The sequence below is a fragment of the Mytilus edulis genome, chromosome 8 (assembly GCF_963676685.1).
Source record: "Mytilus edulis chromosome 8, xbMytEdul2.2, whole genome shotgun sequence".
NCBI classification, from domain to species: Eukaryota; Metazoa; Mollusca; class Bivalvia; order Mytilida; family Mytilidae; genus Mytilus; species Mytilus edulis.
The window spans coordinates 83,511,733-83,533,488 of record NC_092351.1 but is presented as its reverse complement, the minus strand read 5'-3'; the positions used below and the strand labels follow the sequence as shown (position 1 = coordinate 83,533,488).

Genomic DNA, 21,756 nt, shown 5'->3' with positions numbered 1-21,756 from the left:
TGCTAAAAACAATCTAAATGTTCATATAAACCCACTAGGAAGGCTATACTATTATCCAAATATCCAAAATCAATTCAATTGTACAAAAACTTTCATATTTAGAAAATTCACCGTGGCTATAATGGGAAACTAAACTTGTACTTGTGTATTGATATACCTGAAGCTGTCTCCTAAGTGAGCAATCATTTAACTACAAAAAGGGGGTAGAAGTTCAATGTTTGTTTCTTGAAACATATAAATGAACCACAATTTTAAAAAATGAAATAAATACAAGACTATATACAAATGTAGCAAAGGTTACGGACTCAAGTTGGGTCATACAGGTGCAACAAATGCGGCAGTGTTAAACATGTTTAGGGATATCTCATGCCCCTCTTTATACATCTAACCAATGTAGTTATATCTGGCTTCTATTTGCATTTGTAATGTATCCAAAACGTTAAAAGGAAAGGCCACTTCTTATCCAGCTGAAACCCTGGTCAGTCCTATGATGAAAATAATTGAGATGTATATGAAATGTTTGATAAGTTATATTGACCCAGAGTACCTGGACGGAATTGTGAAAAATAAAGTACCTTTTCAATTTGCAATTCGTAAAATAACTGAACAGTGTGGCCTGGTAGAAGAGGCCGAAAAATGAGGACTCGGTTCTCAAATTGATGTCAAATTTGCTAGTCTAAGACTTCAGAAATGTAAAGATGGAGATTTTTATTTCAGCTCACAGTTCTTAATTAGGACTTGGAGATGTAATTCCTTTTAATAAAATCATGTAAGCAATGAGTCGTATGAATACCCTGACTGAGATGTAACTATAATTTATAAGAGCCCCGCACTCATTCTGTTTGTTTCACTTTCCTACGTCATGACGATAACCCAAGTTGCTACGACTGATTGAAATAAAACATTTACTCAACAATATACATAACCAGAAGAAGCCTCCCTTTTGCTTTTCGAAGCATTTTCGATTATTCATGACATAGTCCTTTTTCTTGGAGTCAATCACTCCGTCTGTTTTTCCATCCGTTCAATTGTCTGTCCATGTGTCAATAAAAAAATATGGTACTTGCGTGTGTCTTCTGAAAATTAGTCAGCTTTATATAAGATTCCTTATGGAGCTTGGCATTTCTGCGACTTTGTACAGTGGTTTTCAAACTTTTGTATACATTGAAAATATATGTACTTCCCCTTTTCATTGCTTTTGAGTTCGTTTGGAAAATGAGTAAATTAAAGTTGCTGTTAACTCTTATCAGCATTTAAAATTTGTTGTTAACAGTTTTTGCCAAAATCGAGGTGTTGTTAACATGTTAACGGACCCCTCCCCCCCCCTCCCCATCTAATTTTGCATTAGATAAAATGCATTAGATAGAAATACCATTTGCTTTACAGCATTTAACATGTATACAAATTATATATTTTCAAAAAGAAACTGACAAGAAAATTAATTCGAAATACAATTCACGATTTGTTTCTCCTTACTTTCGATGAAAACAAAGTATTTTCTTAATTTTGTCTGTCCGAATTTTCGATCCTGTGGTTCGGTGATTTTCGTTGCTTCATCTCTATCTTATTTGTTGTTTTCATAAATTGTTTCAGTGTTACACTGTATATAAGTTAGGCCGTTAGTTTTCTTGTTGAGTCCTTCCACATTTTTCTGTCAGTGCTTTGTATAGCCGACTACAAGCTGAGACTACTATAACTGATAGTAGTCTCAGCTATATAAGGTACGAATTTTCGTAGGAGTTTTCTTTGTTGAAGGCCGTACGATAGCATATACTTTATTTTATCCTGATGGATAGTTATCTTATTTGCTATCATACACATCTCCACTGTTTTTTTAAAGCTAGCACCAACAAACGATGAATGGACGGTTTATTTTATTGAATTTACACAAAAACAAAAAGACAACAGTCGCTAATAGTATAACGATATATAAATGTATTTAGGATAATATGGTTGAAAAAACCTTTTTGTACAAAATCGAAAAGCGGTACGCAACAAAGGCCTTCTGAACTGAATTAACGGCATGTATTTAATAATATTTGATAAGTTAGACATTTTGTATATTTTTAAGCCTGTAAAGCTTTGATATCAACAAAATATCGTCACTTGATTTTATCTAAACAGTGATTAATTTCCTCTTAAAAATATGATATATTGCAAGACGCAGTACACACAAAAGTTGTTATTTTGCAATTCGCCGTACAACGTCCTGCAATTCGCCGTACAACAAACAAACAATGTTTTTGTCCATATTCTTTAAAAAACATGTTTTTGACAACAAATTTCAGTAAATATGATGCCACACTATAATAATCTAAAAATGTGTCTAGAAAAATAATGAAAAACAGTTCAATATCTTGAGAATGGAGCGACAGAGGACGATCGACCTCGAAATTTTCCGGTACTAAGTGGCAAGTTTTGGGGTATTACACAAAATCTTGATTTAATTTTGTACTTATCGGCCTAATTATTTAAAGAATTATTCATCAGAAAATCATTTCTTAAGCGGCACCCTCATCAAATGAGTGGAAATGCTTTAAATTGAACGAAATCTTAACTTGTTTACTTTTTTTTCTATTTCTCTCCGCTTCGTTAGTACCCAATTTCCGGTGGCGATGATACACAGTGATTACGTAGTCCTATAATATACAGTACGATTACAAGCTAGGTGTATTGAAACTTTTATCGGCAAGCAACCAGTTATAGACAGGAGTATTTAGATGTAGACGTGTTACATGTAACGGCAATGTGACAGCAACCAAACGGCAAAAGGAAACACGAAGAAGCAATTAAAGACTTAAACTCTAAGATGCATTACTGTATATTGCTTAATGATAATACTAACAACTTAAGTTATTAGAATACGTATCATTGTTAATGTCCAACAACACCTCTATGACACAAACGGCCAACATGACTGAAATAATTTGTGGCAAATAAATACGAAACAAATGAATATATTTTGATAATCATGTTGAGTAATTATATGTCAACCAACTTTTTGAAATTATTCATTTACGAATAGACTTTTTTCCTATTACCGACTTTTGCCACCGAAGTTTTTTTTTCGACTTGTTATCTACGCTGTGGTAGGACATCATGGTACCTACTCAAGGGAGAGCAATTTAACGTAATGCGGTATATAAAACCTAGCTTTCAGTACGTACAATTTTGGGGGGGGGGGGGGGTATTTTTTTTACGCGGCAAACTGATCGGAAAACTACCTCTCAAATTACACCGATTACATGATTGATTTTACTGATTTTAAATTGGTTGCTCCTATTTGACCGAGTACAAGGATATCATAAGTACTACAGAAAGGTAACCTCTTAAAAAATACAATTCGAAATCAAAAGACGGTTATGTGAAAACAGTCTATAATTGTTCTATAAGATCAATATTTAATGTCCCAATCCAGCATAAAACATAACCACGCCGTTTACAAAAAAAAAAAAAATAAAATAAAATAAAAAATGCTCCCAAAATATGTTATTGGAATATCATATAAAGGGTCATTCTAGACTTCTTACTTATGTTGGTACTAGTCTGTACCACACTAATCGTTAAAGATAACAACAAAGATAACCAACAGCTAGCATTGGCCAATACAAATAAACCAGAAACAGGGAAACATGATCTTTATCTTTGCAATTATCGAGCAAGTTGTTTTCGAAACAATTGTTAGATATGTTTACAACTTAATTAAGTATTATAATACATATCATATATGGAAAAGAAGATGTGGTATCATTGTCAATGAGACAACTCTCCACAAGATACCAAAATGACACTGAAAATTACAACTATAGGTCACCGTACCGCATTCAACAATGAGCAAAGACCATCCAGCATAGCTATAAAAGGTCATGAAATGACAAATGTAAAACAATTCAAACGAGAAAACTAACGGCCGTCTTACACATCAACTAAAGAAAACAACTGAATAACATACTCCTGACTTGGGATAGGCACATACATAAAGAATGTGGCGGGGTTAGATATGTGAGAGGGATCCCAACCCTCCCACTAACCTGGGATAGTGGTTTAACAGTACAACATAAAAACGAACTATAACAATCATTTGAAAAAGGCTTAACTCATCAGATGGATACAGATGGAAATACATTTAACAAAAAGTGGACGTGTCTAGGTACTTGTATATCCTCACAACAAAAAGACAATAAGTTCTGATCTGAGACTACCCACAGTTACTGACAGCTAGTTCAAAGCCACTAAAAAACAATAAAACAAATCTTGCATCTTAGACTAAATTATTAATTAGTACACATCTAACATCCAATGGATTACGTGTAAAGACGCCATAAACAGTCAGAGAAAAACAAGACCTTGTGCCAAACAGAGATACAGGTATCGATATATTGTAGAGCCATGAATGTGTATATGTATATGATAATAATATTTACTTTGCTTTTAATTTTTAGAATAAGTTTATTTAAAAGATCGATAAGTTTATCAGGATCGTTACTAAATTCCGTGCACGGTAAACAACATGTCCGTAAAAATGAGGATGTGCTATCCCGTTTGAAATAAGTTTTCTACAGGTACAACCAAACTTGACAACCAAATCTTTGTATATATTTGATTTGTATTGATTGATACTTTTATCTTGGAAATCTTGATTTGTTTATTTGTTGTAATTGGCTCTGGTCCAACTATATGTTAGAAGCTATTATTTCGATGCTTTGTCTTTATTGTTTATATGTTAGTTGTTTTTGTGCCTCGTACTGATCTTTTGAATTAGACCTATTGCAACTGATTTTTATACTGTGTTCTCATGTTGTGATGTTACACTACTGTCCAAGGTTAGGCCACAGGGGTTTGTTACAATTTGCAGGGTATACTATCCATACAAATCATTTTTGGGGTTCGTATGGATAGTAAACCCGGCTAATTGTAACAAATCCCTGTGGTAAGGGGAGGGTTGCGCGCTCACACACATGATAAACCCCGTCACATTAATTCTTTATGTATCTGTCCATGGTCAAGTGCCAGTAGTTCAGTAGTTGACGTGTTTATGTTTCCCATATCTATTTTTTCGCAAATTGTGTTGTCATAAATTAGACAATTAGTCTGTATGTTTAAATTGATTTTACATTTTCCATGTCGGGGCTTTACGGTATGTGTCTTTCCCATACGGTTGCCTATATACAAATATACATTATGCTTAAATTGCTTCGACCAATTTAATCGTACATTGTAAAAGGTAGTTTTCTAATTGGCAATTATACCACCTCTCTTAGTTTTTATATCACATACCCGAGTTCTAAATTTGTGTCGTCCTGAAAATGCATGAAACATTTGAAACTGGACATTGACAAAAATTCAACCAACACTCAATCAATTTAAACTTGTTTAAAACAACAGTGCAACCGTTTCATTTTATTTGTGGTGGACCTCCTTTGGGCCACTACTGAAGAACAAAACACAGACGCTATATAAAGCTAGCCGTCAGGACTTTGGCTTTGGTAAAGGAAGTTGGTTTAACCTTATCTGATTTTGAAATTAAAGGCTGTGTGTGTCTAATAGAACTAATTTGTATTGTAAAGACATGTTTATCTTCATCGCATGTACGCACCTTCCCAAGCTAGGAACATCTTGCCATTGATAGACTTTGTGCTGAATTTTCTCGCTGCGTTGAAAACCCATTGGCGGCCTTTGCTCTTTAGTCGGGATTTTGCCTCCTTTAACAAATTCACCGTTTCCATCTCATATTCCATAAATTAATAATACATTTTTTTTAAAGCAGCATAATTTTATGTATTTTTAAGGCAATTTACAAAACACTATTGGACATACTGAATAACAGTTTTTCAGGGGCCAACAGAAGGACGCCTCCGAGTGCGGGAGTTTCTCGCTGAATTTAAGACCCTTTAGTGACCTTCTGCTGTTATCTGTTCTATGATCGGGTTGTTGTCTCTTTCACACATTCCCCATTTCCATTCTCAATTTTATTTGTTATACACTTTTAATTGAATCGCCTCAATTGCTGTGACTGATGTAAAGACGATCATACAGTCATTAAAACAGTGTCGTTAGGACATGCACAGTGTTGAAATCATATAATGAAATTGAGAATGGAAATGGGGAATGTGTCAAAGAGACAACAACCCGACCATAGAAAAAACAACAGCAGCAGGTCAGCAACATGTCTTAAATGTAGCGAGAAATATCCGCACCCGAAGGCGTCCTTCAGCTGGCCCTTAAACAAATATATACTAGTTCAGTGATAATGAACGCCATACTAATTTCCAAATTGTACACATTAGAAACTAAAATGGTTTACTTGTACAATTTGTGACTTGGATGGAGAGTTATCACATTGAAACTTATACCACATCTTCTTTTATCAATATAATACTATGAGAGAGAAAAAGTTAACTTAAAGGGTAAAAATGATTTACACATATATTGAAGAGCTAGTTTGAATTACAAATTTCCAATGCTTACCATGCATGTCATGCCTAGAAGGAGACATACACAGAAATAAAAACAGTTATTATTCACTTAAAATAGTTAGTGTATATTGCAAATTCGTGTTTTTTTGTGAAAAAGGGGGGTGGGGGGTAAAGAACTATTAAACAGTTCTATAGAATCACATTTTTGCGTAGTATTATAGCGATTATAGAAGTTAAATACATATGTGTGTAAACGTTTAAAACGTGGTAAAAATTAGGTCAATGATCGTACTATTAGTATTACAAATGTACATTTTCAACAATATCTTATTCTAATGAATTGAATTGGATTGAGCCAAAGGGGGGTGGAGTGGGGGTTGGGGGGTGGGGGTGCTATAATATATCAAAATACGTAACCATTTTAATATAACATTCACTGATTCAGTACCTATAGTTATATAGATTTCAAATATTTCAATACAAATAATTATATAACTTTGACCATTAATAATTTAAGGTTCCGAATAACATATTTATATACCCCAAATAATATACATTTAAAAAACGCAAATACATTTTAATATAGTATGTTATGAAAAGGAGGTTCATTTTTATATAAAATCTCACAAAAGTACGACCTATTCTAGTTTTGGCACATCCCCGTAAACCCAATTATAGGAAGTGACGCCCCCCCCCCCCCCCCCCCTTTCCCCCGGCCGCCTTTCTTCCATACAAGGTACATGTACAATATCTACTTTCTTCGTGTCATTAACAATCACAAATAAAAACTTTTAAAATTTATTTACTGCAGACTATGTTGATATGAAGAAAAGTATTAAATGATTTTACTTGAAATCATTAATAATACACTAGGTAATAAATATTGATAAATAAGAACAAAATGTAGAATATAAAAAGTATATACACATTGGATTCAATACAATATACAAATTGATAAATGCATATCTGGTACCTGAGCTCACATAAATAAGGGTCATATAAGTTATAATAGTTATAGTAAACAATATACAGTCTGCCAATTCGTTTATAACCTTTTAACCTTTTACGAATGACCGAATTACAGCTTACAACATTATGCATATTTTTAAGTTATAAGGAGGTTCGCTAGAAACTTCAAATCAAAAAAAATATGATGTATTTGTAACTTAACGGCTAGTTTTTATTATAAAAGTTAATATGGACATATTTTTTTTTCTGCAGACAATTCTTTTATTTTTCCAAATTTAAAAGAAGTTTGCCTTTTTTTAATTGTTGGCCGGGAAATGGTTCTCTCTAGACTTTTCGTAAATTTAACATTTTTAAAAAAACAATGAAAAATAATAAGGATAAATTTTAATCAGATTTTCAAATAAATTAATGCCCATATAAACGATATGTGATACAATTATAAAATAAAAAGTAAGAGTAAATCATCAAAATTTTGTTTGGCATTACATGGATAAAACTTTAGAGTTCATATGATGGACTCAAAAACAGCTAAAACACATGAGAAGCGATCTTCCATAACTGGTTATATTGTTTGTGACTTATGAAATCAACAAAAAAAGTAAAAGTTCTTGGATGAGTTTTTACCAAAGTGTCTTGAAATACTTTTTCGTCCTTTATTTTTTTCTCCTCGCCGCCTCAGCACTTCTCAATAATTCTGGAGCTGCAAAAGAATAGCATGTGATTTACTATACAATGTACATGTATTACACATTGACGGTAGAACATTGATGTTTGTATGGACACACATATTTAAAATTGATTTAGGGAAAGAAAAATCCACTTTAAGCGAAAGAAATACGATTTATTATTCATTGTTTCAGCCAATTGAAGTATATAAACAATAATGTAAATTAATTGCAAAGCCCTGTATAGATACATTTATATTTAGTTTTTTTTGGTATAAAATAAGGTCTTTAAAATAAAATTAAATACATGTGTCAATCAATACAATTGTTGGTTACGACATTTTTATGTTTTATGTTCTATTTAAAAGCATTATTCTGCTTTTGAAAGAGATACAACAAAACAATAATTTGTCGTTGAATTGTCAGTTTTATTTTTGATGGAACAACGTAAATGTATCTTGTAAAATCATCAGAGTGAAACTGATGTACAACCAATTGTGAAACATAGTACAGGAAGTCATGCGTTTACACCCCCCTTTTCCATTCAAAGTTTAGTTTTACACCCGTTAAAAAATGAAACCAAAGAGATATTCACATTAGTATAAAAAATACTACAGCGCATGTAATAGAATCATCATTCTAGTTAAATAGATAATATATTGATTCTGTTGCTTTATATATCTTGTGCAGATCCCCCCACCCCTAATTGGGAAAAGTATACTTACGTAATGGCTGTGGTGTCAATGCTAAAATTATAATAAAATATAATGTGAACTCAAGCTTTTTGAATCTTTTAATTTAAAAAAAAATAGTTAATTTGGATTCTTCAACCCTATGTTTCAAGTTGCATTTGAATCAATTAATAAATATGCAATGAAACTTCAGTTTAATTGAAGTCTGGAGGTGGCATGTCAGTTAACTGCTAGTAGTCTGTTATTTATGTATTATTGTCATTTTGTTTATTTTCTTTGGTTACATCTTCTGACATCAGACTCGGACTTCTCTTGAACTGAATTTAAATGTGCGTATTGTTATGCGTTTACTTTTCTACATTGGCTAGAGGTATAGGGGGAGGGTTGAGATCTCACAAACATGTTTAACCCCGCCGCATTTTTGCGCCTGTCCCAAGTCAGGAGCCTCTGGCCTTTGTTAGTCTTGTATTATTTTAATTTTAGTTTCTTGTGTACAATTTGGAAATTAGCGGTCCTACTAAAAAGCGCCCGGGAGCGCCCGGGAAAAGAAAAAGCGCCCGGAGAAGGAAAATTAGCGCCTGGAGAAGAAAATTAGCGCCCGGGAGAAGAAAATAATAATATTTTATAACAATCTTTTTTTTCCTTAAAAAATAACTAATCATTGCTTGTTTTGTCCTTAATATAAATGGGGATATATGCTACATCTAAAGTGTTGTTGCACTTTTACATTTTAGATTTCAAAATTGTATATAAGTAAGTAAATAAATATAACTAAGAGTATATAGAAGAATCATGAAAGACATTGTCCTCGATCAAAATGTATATTTTTGTTATTTAAAAATAATCGGTGCCTGAGGTCTAATATTTTTGCAACTGCATGGTGAACACTTTTTTTATACAGATGCTGAGATAGATTTATTATATCATTTTATAAAACTAAAACTGCTTCAACATGTTCAATGGCTATGCTTATCTGAGGGTTTTAATGCTTAGACTTAAATTTAAACCAAACACCTGTTTTTTACCCCCTTGTTTTAACTACGGTACATGTATAGTACTGCTTTTTTTCATGTGCTGATTTATTATGTGTACCTCTTTTAATTTTTGATTAAATTAATATTTATCTGTGAAATTTGGGTTGTCTTATACATTTTTCATTTTGATATCGTTTTTGAAAAACATGTCTTTTGATGTCTTACATTTTATAAATCTTCCGCCGAAACTGTGATCCATTGTTATCAATCTTTCGAAAAATATTCATATATTATTGTTAAAATTGAAATATTCATACTTGTTTTTGTGCTTTATTACAAATGTCTATTATCTGAATTTGCAAATTAATTGTCTAAAATAGAAAAAAAAAATCAATTTTCATATCTTAACAAATTTGTCTCATGCCAATAAAATATCTATATATTTTCCCCGGGCGCTTTTCTGTTTCTGGGCGCTATATTTTCTTCTCCGGGCGCTTTTTCTTTTCCCCGGGTGCTTTTTCTTCACCCGGGCGCTCCCGGGCGCATTTTAGTAGGACCCATCAGTATGGCGTTCATTATCACTGAACTAGTATATATTTGTTTAGGGGCCGGTTAAGGGACGCCTCCGGGTGCGGGAATTTCTCGCTACATTGAAGACCTGTTGGTGACCTTCTGCTGTTGTTTTTTTCTATGGTCGGGTTGTTGTCTCTTTGGCACATTCCCCATTTCCATTCTCAATTTTAATGAATACTGTTTCTCCAGTTTACTTTCGATTCCATAAGTTTGTGTTTGTAAACTTTAATTTGTTTTCTAAATCGATTTATGGAATGAGACACCGGTAAGCTTTACCTTTTACGGTTACCTTTTTATCATGACCAGGTTAGCAGAGATTTAAAAGTCACAATTGATCCGCAATATTTGGAAAAAAATAATTTTGGATGTAAAACGTCTTCTGATTGGCTGACTTTGTTTTTTTTTTATCAGCTCATAGACATATTTTTTTCATGTGACCTTGAAGTCATTACCGGGTTATTAAGCTACGCGGGTTATTTAGTGTGCACCACATTTTTGATGTAATTCATACACAGAACAAATATTACAGTCATTCCTTAATTAACACAAAATGCCACGAAGGGTATAAATGTACATGTACTTGTGGAAACACAATCTGTAGTTTTCTAATAAGATTGGGTGTGATTGATCATTAAATAAAGGCAACAGTAGTATACCGCTGTTCAAACTTATAAATCCATGGACAAAAAACAAAATCGGGGTAACAAACTAAAACTGAGGGAAACGCATAAATATAAGAGAACAACGACACAACACTACAATGTAACACACACAGAAACGGACCAAGCATCAGACAAAATCCCACGAGAATAACAAATATAACATCAAAACCAAATACAAGAATTTGGGATAGACACGTCTTATCGCAATGTCAATTTACACTCAAAAATAAGAGAATACAAACGACGCAACGTTAAATTGTACTGTCTATTCTCGCGAGATCTCATATAAGATTGATCATTATACTGTCTATTCTCGCGAGATCTCATATAAGATGGATCATTATACTGTCTATTCTCGCGAGATCTCATATACATGTAAGATTGATCATTATACTGTCTATTTGTCATAACCTACTAGGGACATGCATTCTTTGTTTTAGATTCAACCTTTTTCACCGACCTGCCTCAGTTAACCTATGTTTACTATACGGGATGTTTGCTCTTATCTCAATCCAAGTTTAGTTGATGCCATCTGGCTGTCTTTTCAGTCATATTGTTTTGTTTGTAATAAAACTTAATTACTACTTGTTTGGTTTGACATTGGTATTATAATTTTACCTTTTTAAAAGTTGTGTTTCTGTATGATGGTGCAGATTTTGTTGTCGAAATGTCTAACCTCAAATACAAGCTATACATATGAAATGAATTGTATTTTCTTCAAGAATATAAAAAAAAAACAAAGGAAATAAAATAGAGTATTGAAATTGGGAATGTGTCAAAGAGACAAACAATCCGACCAAAGAGTACAAAAATAAACATTCTATGGGTCTTCAACACAGCGCGAAAATCAAGCACCCGGACGCGGACTTCATGCTGGTTGATAAAACTACAAATATTATGAAACTTACGTTTGTTTAATGCCTTCGTCTGAACATCAACATTATCTTCCTTTATTATTGACATTTTACCACTATTCACTTTTACTACGGCTTTCTTTCTATTCTTCAAATTTATAATTACTGTACAAATGGTACTGTCCATGTTGATTGTTCTTGTATCATTTACTTTGTTGATAGTCTGCGCCTCTTGTTCCGCGTGAGATATCTGCATCCTTTCCTTTCTTGATTTCTTTTTTATATACCCCATGCAAATAATACATAGCATCACGATTAAGAAGATGAATGCTAAGCCACCAAATATGGATCCCACAGCAATAGCACGCCTACAATGTTAACATGCGTGTTAAAGAAATATTGATAATTAGATTTAAGATTACATATTCGAATAAAAAATGAATCCGACGAGTCCACATTTTCATCGGATGACTTCGGAAAATTTCTTCGGAAAATGCCTGTACCAAGTCTGCAATTTGAAAGTTTTTTTTCCATTTCTTCTGTTAGTTGATTAAGTTCAACGTTCGAATTTATTTTCCTGGACGGTGCTTTCTTCATATTTACATTAGAGTTCAGTATTCTTGTAGCATTTTTGAAAATTTTCTTATATATGTTTGTTATTCTTTTGTTTTTTTTTATAGAAACACATACACATTTTCCCAAATGGTCCCTCTACATCAAAATGGTTCAAAGGCTGACTTTTCAAATACACTTGCGATCAATCGATTTTTAATTCATCTTTGTTCTACATTTTCCCTTCACTTTTATTAAAAGTTATACACTCATTTCTGCCAAAATTATCTTACGAAAAAATCAAAATTATCCCTTTTTCGGTAAATTTCTAGTTTACAAATTTTCATCGGGGTCGTGATATTCTTTAGTATTTAGTCTTCTTTATAGCGTTTTGCTGACTTGATTGTCGTTTGCTGGTTTTTTTGTTGGTTTTTGTTTTTGCCTTTTTGATGTCAGATTTTAATGTTCCGTTCCTTTGACATCTTCCATTTTTTTTTCAAGTTCTTAATGTTTACAGTTTAAAAACAATCACACGAATCTGCATAACCTATGTATATACATGAACATGTATTTGAAAAAAAAAATGATGTGCTCACATTCTTTATTGAAAAGACTTTATTTATTTAAGAAATAATTGATGCAAGCTATAATGCTTTATTGTAGTTTTAACATGGGTAGTCATTATATTCGTGATTATTTTTGCCTGAACGATAGCGACGTTAAAACTACACAAGTATAGCTTGCATCAATTATTTCGATTTATGGTAATTTTCTATGTCCGATGTGTATAAGTGTAAAGCGTTTGTGTAGGCTCTTCCATGAACCTTCCTTTTTTGTTTATAAAGAAGCAAACGACTGGAACTGTGATTTTTCACAGCCAGCATGAATGGTTGTCGTATATAGGTTATATATGTCAATTTCGATATGCAACACATTACAGTCATAATAAATCAATTAAGTAACAGCATGTGCATCATTTAAGAGTTTGGAAGTGTTTTAAGTTAATGAAATTTATTAAATGCATGTCAATTTGATAAAACTCATTATTCTACAGTAGTCAATTTACGCATGTGCAACAGTTTTTTTTTGGATTAAGAGTATTGGTTCAGTCACATTTAGCGAAAGATCAAGTCATATTAGAATATAGTCTAGATTTTAGCGACTGTTTACAGATAGGTTTTTAAACTTAATATGCTTCGATGTTGCTATTTAATGGTGTATGATACTATCTATATACGTGTACATTTACTTATCTGCACAGCAACTGTTTCCACAACAGCCATATTCGCAAAATACTGTGCAATATTCAGAGGTAGCTACTTCTGCAAAGAGAGTCGTCTGCTTAATTGACATTCTTGTACAATCACAACACTATCATATTATTTTTCAATTCTTTATTACTTTCAGCAAATGATGCTATAATATATATGCAAATACATTATATCATAAATAAATACATAAAACACACATAACTGATAAATGAATACATCCGAGATGAATAATAATCTATATTAAGTATTGGTAACTTATAACATGTCTGTTCTACGTTTAAATGCATGGAAAAGAAATTTACATTTTATTAATGACATATGTTATATCCTATATTCGGTACTTAGTTGACACGCCAAGTAAGGCTTTTTAAAAATGTCCCTACAGGATTACAGCCTGCAAGACGGTTTTACATTATTTTGATACCAGTCGAGATGACCCGTTTTTTGTTCTAACATTCATGGTGTTTTAAATGCGTTAGAGAAAATCTGCACAGCATATATTTTGATAAATTTTATTTAGCCAACATGATGTGAAATCTATACATGTATAGAAATTGATTCTTGTTGGCAAACGCGGTGTTATTGGTACATGTAGAGTTGTTATATAAATTTAACCGTGAGCCGTCAGTTTTCTCGTTTGAATTGTTTTACATTTGTCATTTCATGGTCTTTTATAGCTGACTATGCGGTATTGGTTTTGCTAATTGATGAAGGCCGTTGAGTGAGTGACCTATAGTTGCACACTTATATGTCATTATTTTATTCACTGGTGGAGAGTTGTCTCATTGGTAATAATTCCACATATTCTTAATATCTTTATAATTAGTTTACAACTTAGGGTCCTGAATTGAATATCCATGTGATATTTGCCGCTGAATGTCGGACATGTTTCAATCAATTAACTTTTAATGACCAGACGAGGTGAACGTAGCAGATGTCATACTCAAAATTGAATGTAGTGTGCATGGATGGATACTATATCATAGATGGCATAAGTTTAACAAGTAGAACAATCGGGATTTCAGGTACCGAGGTCTGGAATATATTTACTGCTAAGGTTGATTTTGCATTTAGATATCAGCAATCATGGATTAAACTAGCCAAACTCGAGTATACAAAAAAAAACTTTTTAAAAGTAGAATACCTTTCTTTAATGCATTAAATTCTTTGTAAAACCTTAATATGCCATGTGGAAGCCGAAATGTTGATGTTTCTGTATTTTTCAATGACAATTTGAGGCAAATTTGATAGTAGCTCAGTAAGATTTCTTTTCCCGTTATATAAATCAAATGTGGCTGCTAGCGAGTTCTTTAGTTTTTGCATTTTTTTGTTATTAACCCGTATGGAAAGACTTCATTATCATGATTATAGACACTTCTTTCCTGACACGTCTATGAAAGGGGGTTCAAATGTTCGAAACGACTAGTCTCACCCCCCCCCCCCAAAAATAAAAATAAATAACCGTATCATTTTAAGTCTTAAGTGCCCACTGTAGCGTATTATATAATTCAGCATAAGCAATGCAAGCATAAAGGACAGCGAAAACAAACAATGTTCTGTTGCTTCAAGAACTTTTGGTAAGGATTTCGATTTGTCAATTTATATACCTTATTGCCCTTATTTACGGATAATTTGTGATTTTATAAAATTCCCAAATAAGGCATGTCATTTCTTGCACATGAATACAACACAATACTACCTATGAAATATAATCTCTATATATGTGTTAAGAATCATTTGAAAAGGTTACCTAATTAAAAAGATTATATCTGAACGTATGAACACTCACCTCTAGAAATTCCAAGAAGAACGGCTAGTTTAAGAGCATTTAGTCCATTGCGTGTACTCATTTTTATATAAGAATAATCTTGTCATTTATGTACATAATTCCATTCAATGTTAAGAGTGTCCATATTTATAAATAACGGGTTGTTTATCAGTATGCATTTGAAACAAATTGTGTATTGAATTGTAAGATGATATCATTTAAATGCCTGCGTAGTTACACAAATATTGAAGTGCATTTACATGTTACTTCGTACATTGCCATGTGAAATATATTTTACAATTATTATACTAGCAGTTTAAGATTGATGACTTAATTACAACTGCAGGCGCGGATCCAGCCATTTTAAAAGGGGGGGGGGGGGGGGGGGGTTCCAACCCAGAGTAAGGGGGGGGGGGTCCAACTATATGCTGCCATTCAAATGCATTGATCGGCCAAAAAAAGGGGGTCTAACCCCCGGAACCCTCCCCCCCTGGATCCGCCACTGAACTGTAGTTACTTTTTCCAATGATAAGAAAAGATTCGCTCGATTGCTCGTTATGGACCTGCACTTTCATCTTTTGTTGCTTGAAACCGATTTTTTTTCTCTACTCGACCTATCTCTTTTTGTAGTTATTTTCCTTTGAGATAACTAATAAATATGTTCAGATAAACATTTCGCCAACGTTCATAAAAACACACAAGATAAAAACAATTTTGAAACTCAATGTTTATAATTTTACTCTGTGATTTCAATGTATAACTTGTTTTTAGAAAAATATACAATAACACTCCTAATACACGTTCATGTACTAAGTATTTTTATTTTTACCAAATCGATTTCTATTATATGTGCTTGTTTAGTTCTTTTTGTCTTGAACAAGCGTGAAATATTAGCCACTGGACATTACGCAAATAACACTCAATGAATCTTATCTCGTTGGATAAGTTTAATACACATCATCTTGCACGAAATACTTGCCGCTGGACGTTGAATATCAACTATTCAACTAAAGGATCTCACTATCCACCGGGGTTGATTACGACATCGAAATAATTCATAGAATTCTGCAATATTTTGCACCCCCCTCCCATTCAACATGTTTTACTTCCCTTGACAATAAATGTAAGCAGGATAATTGTTTTTTAAAGATAATTTCAATAATTTTAACAATTCAAAATAGAATTGAAACAAGAGTATTGCACATTCTTTTACGATAAGCGGACATGTGTAAATATATCTACGAGGTATTTAAACTATAAAGATATTGAATGGTGTCTTTGTTCAATTATCGGAAAATGTTATGCACTTTAAATATACTTTTTTGAATTGTTAAGGTGTATACACACGGTCGATCTATATAATTGCATGTATTTAAAATGACAGTTATTTTTGACATATTTTTAGCAAAAATATAATGTAGACAAATTCACTCTAAGCTTGTTTACTTGAAGATGGAACTTTATTCAAATTTATTGTCAAATATTATTGGGATAGGACTTATATTTGTATATTCTGTTATAACAGGTAAGTAATAACGAACCCGGAAGTCGGAAATAGAAAATATGTTTACCTTAACAACATATCAAGAGAAAAAGGGGGAGGGCATCTTCAATCGCCAACAAACAATGTATTGTCCCTTTTCGATTATCCTAAAGATGCACGGATCACACACGTATAGATACATGACGTGTACTATGAATTTAAATACACTCTTGTACTTAAGTATAGCATTGGCAAACATCCAAAATCAAGATACAAGACTTCAAATTTTGCATCAATTCCGAAAAGAGCATGCCATGTATATTGAAAAGCATTTACTGCTGATTCAGATGTGAAGCTTTCGTTTTTTCATTAATGAACTGCATGTACCACTTCAACCACCCCCTTTTCCACACATGACGCGGAATGTTGATCCCGAATTTTGAAAAAGGGGTTTCCCGAACTAGACAGTCCATGATTAGAGTGGGACATATTTTGCATTGACCATACACATAGGACCACCTGGTACACCCCTTAACCCCCCCCCCCCCCCTTCTGTCCCCTTTTTTCATAGATTGTTGATACATGTACATGTGTATCATGGAATGAAGGTACTAGTAGTTACTGGTTATACTGAACAACTGATCAGTACACGTCATGTACAATAAACACTATGGATAAAAGGGGGTCAACATTAAGAGCACATCGACTTTAAACTGGTATCCTTAAAACTTGAAGATCGTGAACAGTTGGTTATTCAACTATACATTCTCGTACATGATTGACATACATTTTTATCGGATGTGTTTAGGATTAACTATCCTTTGATAGCTTTACCCTCTGCTTTTATTTATCCGTTAGTGCACTAACAAAAGACATAACATAATTTACAAAAAATCAAGGAAATAAAGAATTAAGGACTCCGACTTGACTACTAAAGAGGGTTGTTTACCTAACCTAATAATGACTTCACGGTTCAGCTAACATGCAAGCTAACCAAGGATTCTAACTTTCCCTACACAATCAACAAAATCGGCTGTAATGATGGTCTTAGTATACGTCTTTAGATTTGATAGAATATGGGTTATCAGTTCAGTGTTAATAGGTGTCAGTCATTTTTTATATCGTAGATACTATTTTTTTTTAATTTGTAAATGTACTACATAATTTAATATTAGTTCATTTATATTATTTTTTTAGTTAAGTTTGACGTTCATTTTCACTGAACTAGTACTCACTTTTATTTTGGACCAGCGGAGACCAACCTCCAGGTGAAGGATTTTCACGTTGTGTTGAAATACAACTGTTAGCCTTCGGCTTTCATTTGCACTTAAGTCGAATTGTTGTCTTTTTGACATAATCCCTATTTCCATCCTCAATTTTATCAAATAGGTATATGGATTCACATATTTGATAGATTTTGAGTTCTTGTCTCTTTATTCACTAAAGTGTAAAATATATTTTGCCTGTAGTTTTTGAATTATTTCTTATTTGATATATATTTCCATTCTAGGTGCTGATGCTGCCTCATACTGTCCAGTCGATGCTTACGCCCAGTCCTGTGAGCATGGCTGTTGTGGAAACGGATGCTGTGTCAACAAGTATATATAACAAGGATAGCATTTCTAATATTTAATTAAGCTTGTTATGGGGTTAAAGTAAGAGTGAAATGATATGATATCTCAATGATTTACCAAGTTAAGATTTTGCTATTCTATCATTTATGACAACAAAATATTGACTACCAAGATATTGTAATGAGTGCATAAAGTGGCAACACCAATAATAAAACAATCATTCAATCAATTGGTTTTCCTGCTGCACACCGAAAAATGTTTGGGGCGGATCAATGGTTCGTGGAAAAAAAAGTATCCGTTATTATGGTAATACGCAATTGTTTTGTACGAATTTATACTAAATGATATTTTTTTCCAATTAAAAAGGGGGACATACCCCTTTTAAAAATTCTTCATTCAAACACTTACTTTCTCTCTCTTTCAGGGTATCATTAGCATTAGGTTTGATATTTGGACTCATTGGTTTAATACTACTGTGCAGTGGATTTGCAATATGTTTTGTACAGTACTGGTACAGAAGAAAGAAGAAAACAGCAACAAAAGATAGCTATGCACAAACTGGAGGTAAGCATTATATATCAATATATTTCGATAACATTTTTTTGTTTGCAGTATCTAATTTCTCATATTGTATGAATGGTAAAACGATGAAAAGACACAATTCTAAGAAAGCCAGGCATAATGTTTACAGTAAAGGGATAATAAGTTATCACTGATTTTTTAAATCCATAGTCTATTTCCTATAGAATATATATTGTATTTCGTAAATAGTTCTTGGGGGGGGGGGGGGGGGGGGCGGATGGGAACGGGGATATGTTATAAATCACGTTTAAAATAAATGTCACAATCAGATGTGAACATTTCAAACAGAACACACAATCAGATGTGAACATTTCAAACAGAACATAATGGCCGATACTTTAAAATACCCTTCTTTTGCATATATTAATGCTATAAATCTTAAACTTTTTTATCAGCCCATATCGTACACTCAGTTTTTTTGTATATATGTGTGGTGACATTGAAAGGTGACTAGAAATCAGTAATTCTAATTTTAATTATAAACCACAATCATCCTTATCACACACATCTTCGAATAGACTGTCCATGTAAGCTTCATCCGATCAGTTGGAAATACATTTGTAAATCATATCAAAATCACACATCGTGTAGAACATAAAACCTGTATAATCATATATTTACTCTATTTAGTGACAATTATGAGTGAAAACTAGACTATGATCACTTCTGAGTGCGTGCAGTTATTTTTTGTTTAAACTATATTGATCGTGTAGCCAATTTAAAATGCTACTTGCACTTAAAATATTTTAAAACGATTTTTAAATTTTCAGAAAACGAGGATTTATTTTTAAAATGCAAATTAGAACTTGTTATGTTTTTGTTGGAATATATCATAATGTTTTAATGAAACTACAAAAGCTACGATAATCATAATCTAAGGACTTTCTAAATTCATATGCACGTGTTCAGCAAAAACAGAAAATCTAGAAAAACAACACACGCACATTCAGTAAATGTCTATATACTATTTTTCAGATCCAACTAGTGGAACTGTTATGAAACCTACGCCAATACCACCAATATGTAAGTACAACAAGTAAAAGCTTCCCTTAAAAGCTTGTGTGACATCAACAACTTACTTTTTTTGGCGTCTTTTCTTGATTAAATGTTGTAAATCTTGTTTAATAGAACAAGTTCGCTAACGCTTTATTATAGACTTCAATCAAATAATACTATATCAATGCTATTATAAATGTAACTACTAGTTTGCTCTGGATATTTGTCTTCTTCTTTTTACAATGTACGTCATAAAAAAATATTACCAGGTATTTTAAAGCTCTTTTTAAGTAAATATCATATACAATGTATGTGCGACGTAGAGCAATCGCCAATCAATTATTTCAACCGTTTTGTGAGGTTAGAGCAGTTATTTTGTTCATTTTTTTTTGTTTTACAACATTTTACATGTTTAACGTGTTCATGAAATAAGTCATAAATATAATGACCGTTTATATTTATTATTACATTGGATATCAAATAACAAAAGGGATTTTAAATATTAAATTGTTACAGTATACTTCTACGTTAATCCACAATTTATCATCATAAGGCTATCCAAGGTACACACACATACACGTGTATGCAGCAAACAAATAATTTACTAGACAAATATACCAACAGACATTATCAATTGAGTGCATTGTGTCATTAGAAAAATCGTCTGCTGCAGGATTCGTTATTAAAAAAAATGTAGCATTAGACAAGTATCGGATCGTTGATTTACCAAACATTGAATTTGTCTTGATTTTTTTCAGTTTTAAGACACAAGAAAACAGGTGAGTAACCGTTCAATTTACATTTACATTCTTTTATATTAAGGGAAATATTTTTTTATGAAAGTAGATAAAAAATTATTCCACCGGTACTATATACTGCAATTATACATTCATTTTTCAGCCAATACCGGTCTTTTTGATATATCATGGTGCTACCAACTATTAAGAAATGAATTTGTTTTAGTACAGCAATACCATCATTATTTCTTACTTTCGAAATTTATCTCATATGCCGTACATTGTTTTTCAGATGCAGAAAAAAAGAAAATAGAAGAAGTTAAGATATCATTAGACAACGTGGAAGAGAAAAAAGAAGGCAAAGACGCGAAAAAAGCAACATGATCATTCCGAACAATTCGCTTTAGCTTAGACAGAACATTTTACTTTCCTTCTACATTTTGTACCTTCATGATAAACATCGAATTCATTATCGAATATTATATTTCATGCCTTACATTTATATTTTTACCAATAAATTAAAAAAAATCTAACGAGTGTTATTATAAAAACAAATAGATGTTATCTAAGTCTAAAAAGGTATTTTAAAAAGATTACCTGATAGATAAAAAAATTGGATTTAAATAAGCATACAAAATAAATCACAAAAATACTGAACTCCGAGGAAAATTTTAAGATGTCAAAATAAAAAGCTCAAACACATCAAACGAATTGATAACAATGTGTCTTCACATGCCTGCTGGTACTGATAAATGAAATGGAATGTTGAGCTGTCTTTTTAGCTCACCTGGCCCGAAGGGCCAAGTGAGCTTTTCCCATCACTTTGCGTCCGTCGTCCGTCGTCGTCCTGCGTCTGTCGTCGTCCTGCGTCCGTCGTCGTCCTGCGTCGTTAACTTTTACAAAAATCTTCTCCTCTGAAACTACTGGGCCAAATTAAACCAAACTTGGCCACAATCATCATTGGGGTATTTAGTTTAAAAAATGTATC

At 32.6% G+C, this 21,756-nt stretch overlaps 2 protein-coding genes across 2 annotated transcripts; one reads left to right on the top strand and one right to left on the bottom strand.

Annotated features, from left to right (window-relative positions):
* Positions 1–7,210: 7,210 nt before the first annotated feature.
* On the bottom strand, positions 7,211–15,598 carry LOC139486454 (uncharacterized). Its single transcript, XM_071271339.1, has 5 exons — positions 15,418–15,598; positions 13,607–13,679; positions 11,860–12,173; positions 8,776–8,796; positions 7,211–8,085 (listed from the first exon to the last, which is right to left on the bottom strand). The coding sequence occupies exons 1-5, from the start codon at positions 15,476–15,478 to the stop codon at positions 8,039–8,041; spliced, it is 516 nt and encodes a 171-aa protein (XP_071127440.1). The 5' UTR covers positions 15,479–15,598; the 3' UTR covers positions 7,211–8,038.
* A 1,103-nt stretch (positions 15,599–16,701) lies between these two features.
* Positions 16,702–21,301, top strand: LOC139486456 (uncharacterized). Its single transcript, XM_071271340.1, has 6 exons — positions 16,702–16,921; positions 18,390–18,477; positions 18,878–19,017; positions 20,011–20,058; positions 20,790–20,810; positions 21,061–21,301. The coding sequence occupies exons 1-6, from the start codon at positions 16,849–16,851 to the stop codon at positions 21,150–21,152; spliced, it is 462 nt and encodes a 153-aa protein (XP_071127441.1). The 5' UTR covers positions 16,702–16,848; the 3' UTR covers positions 21,153–21,301.
* The last annotated feature ends 455 nt before the right edge of the window (positions 21,302–21,756 follow it).

What these genes read in the sequence shown, in the direction of transcription:
- LOC139486454 (XM_071271339.1), bottom strand. Translation starts at nt 15,478, where the DNA reads ATGAGTACACGCAATGGACTAAATGCTCTTAAACTAGCCGTTCTTCTT. An exon ending in TCTTCTTGGAATTTCTAGAG is followed by an intron (nt 13,680 to 15,417) that starts GTGAGTGTTCAT and finishes CTCTCTTTGCAG; the next exon opens with AAGTAGCTACCTCTGAATAT. An exon ending in ATTGACACCACAGCCATTAC is followed by an intron (nt 8,086 to 8,775) that starts GTAAGTATACTT and finishes ATTCTTTTGCAG; the next exon opens with CTCCAGAATTATTGAGAAGT.
- LOC139486456 (XM_071271340.1), top strand. Translation starts at nt 16,849, where the DNA reads ATGGAACTTTATTCAAATTTATTGTCAAATATTATTGGGATAGGACTT. An exon ending in TGTATATTCTGTTATAACAG is followed by an intron (nt 16,922 to 18,389) that starts GTAAGTAATAAC and finishes TTTCCATTCTAG; the next exon opens with GTGCTGATGCTGCCTCATAC. An exon ending in TAGCTATGCACAAACTGGAG is followed by an intron (nt 19,018 to 20,010) that starts GTAAGCATTATA and finishes ACTATTTTTCAG; the next exon opens with ATCCAACTAGTGGAACTGTT.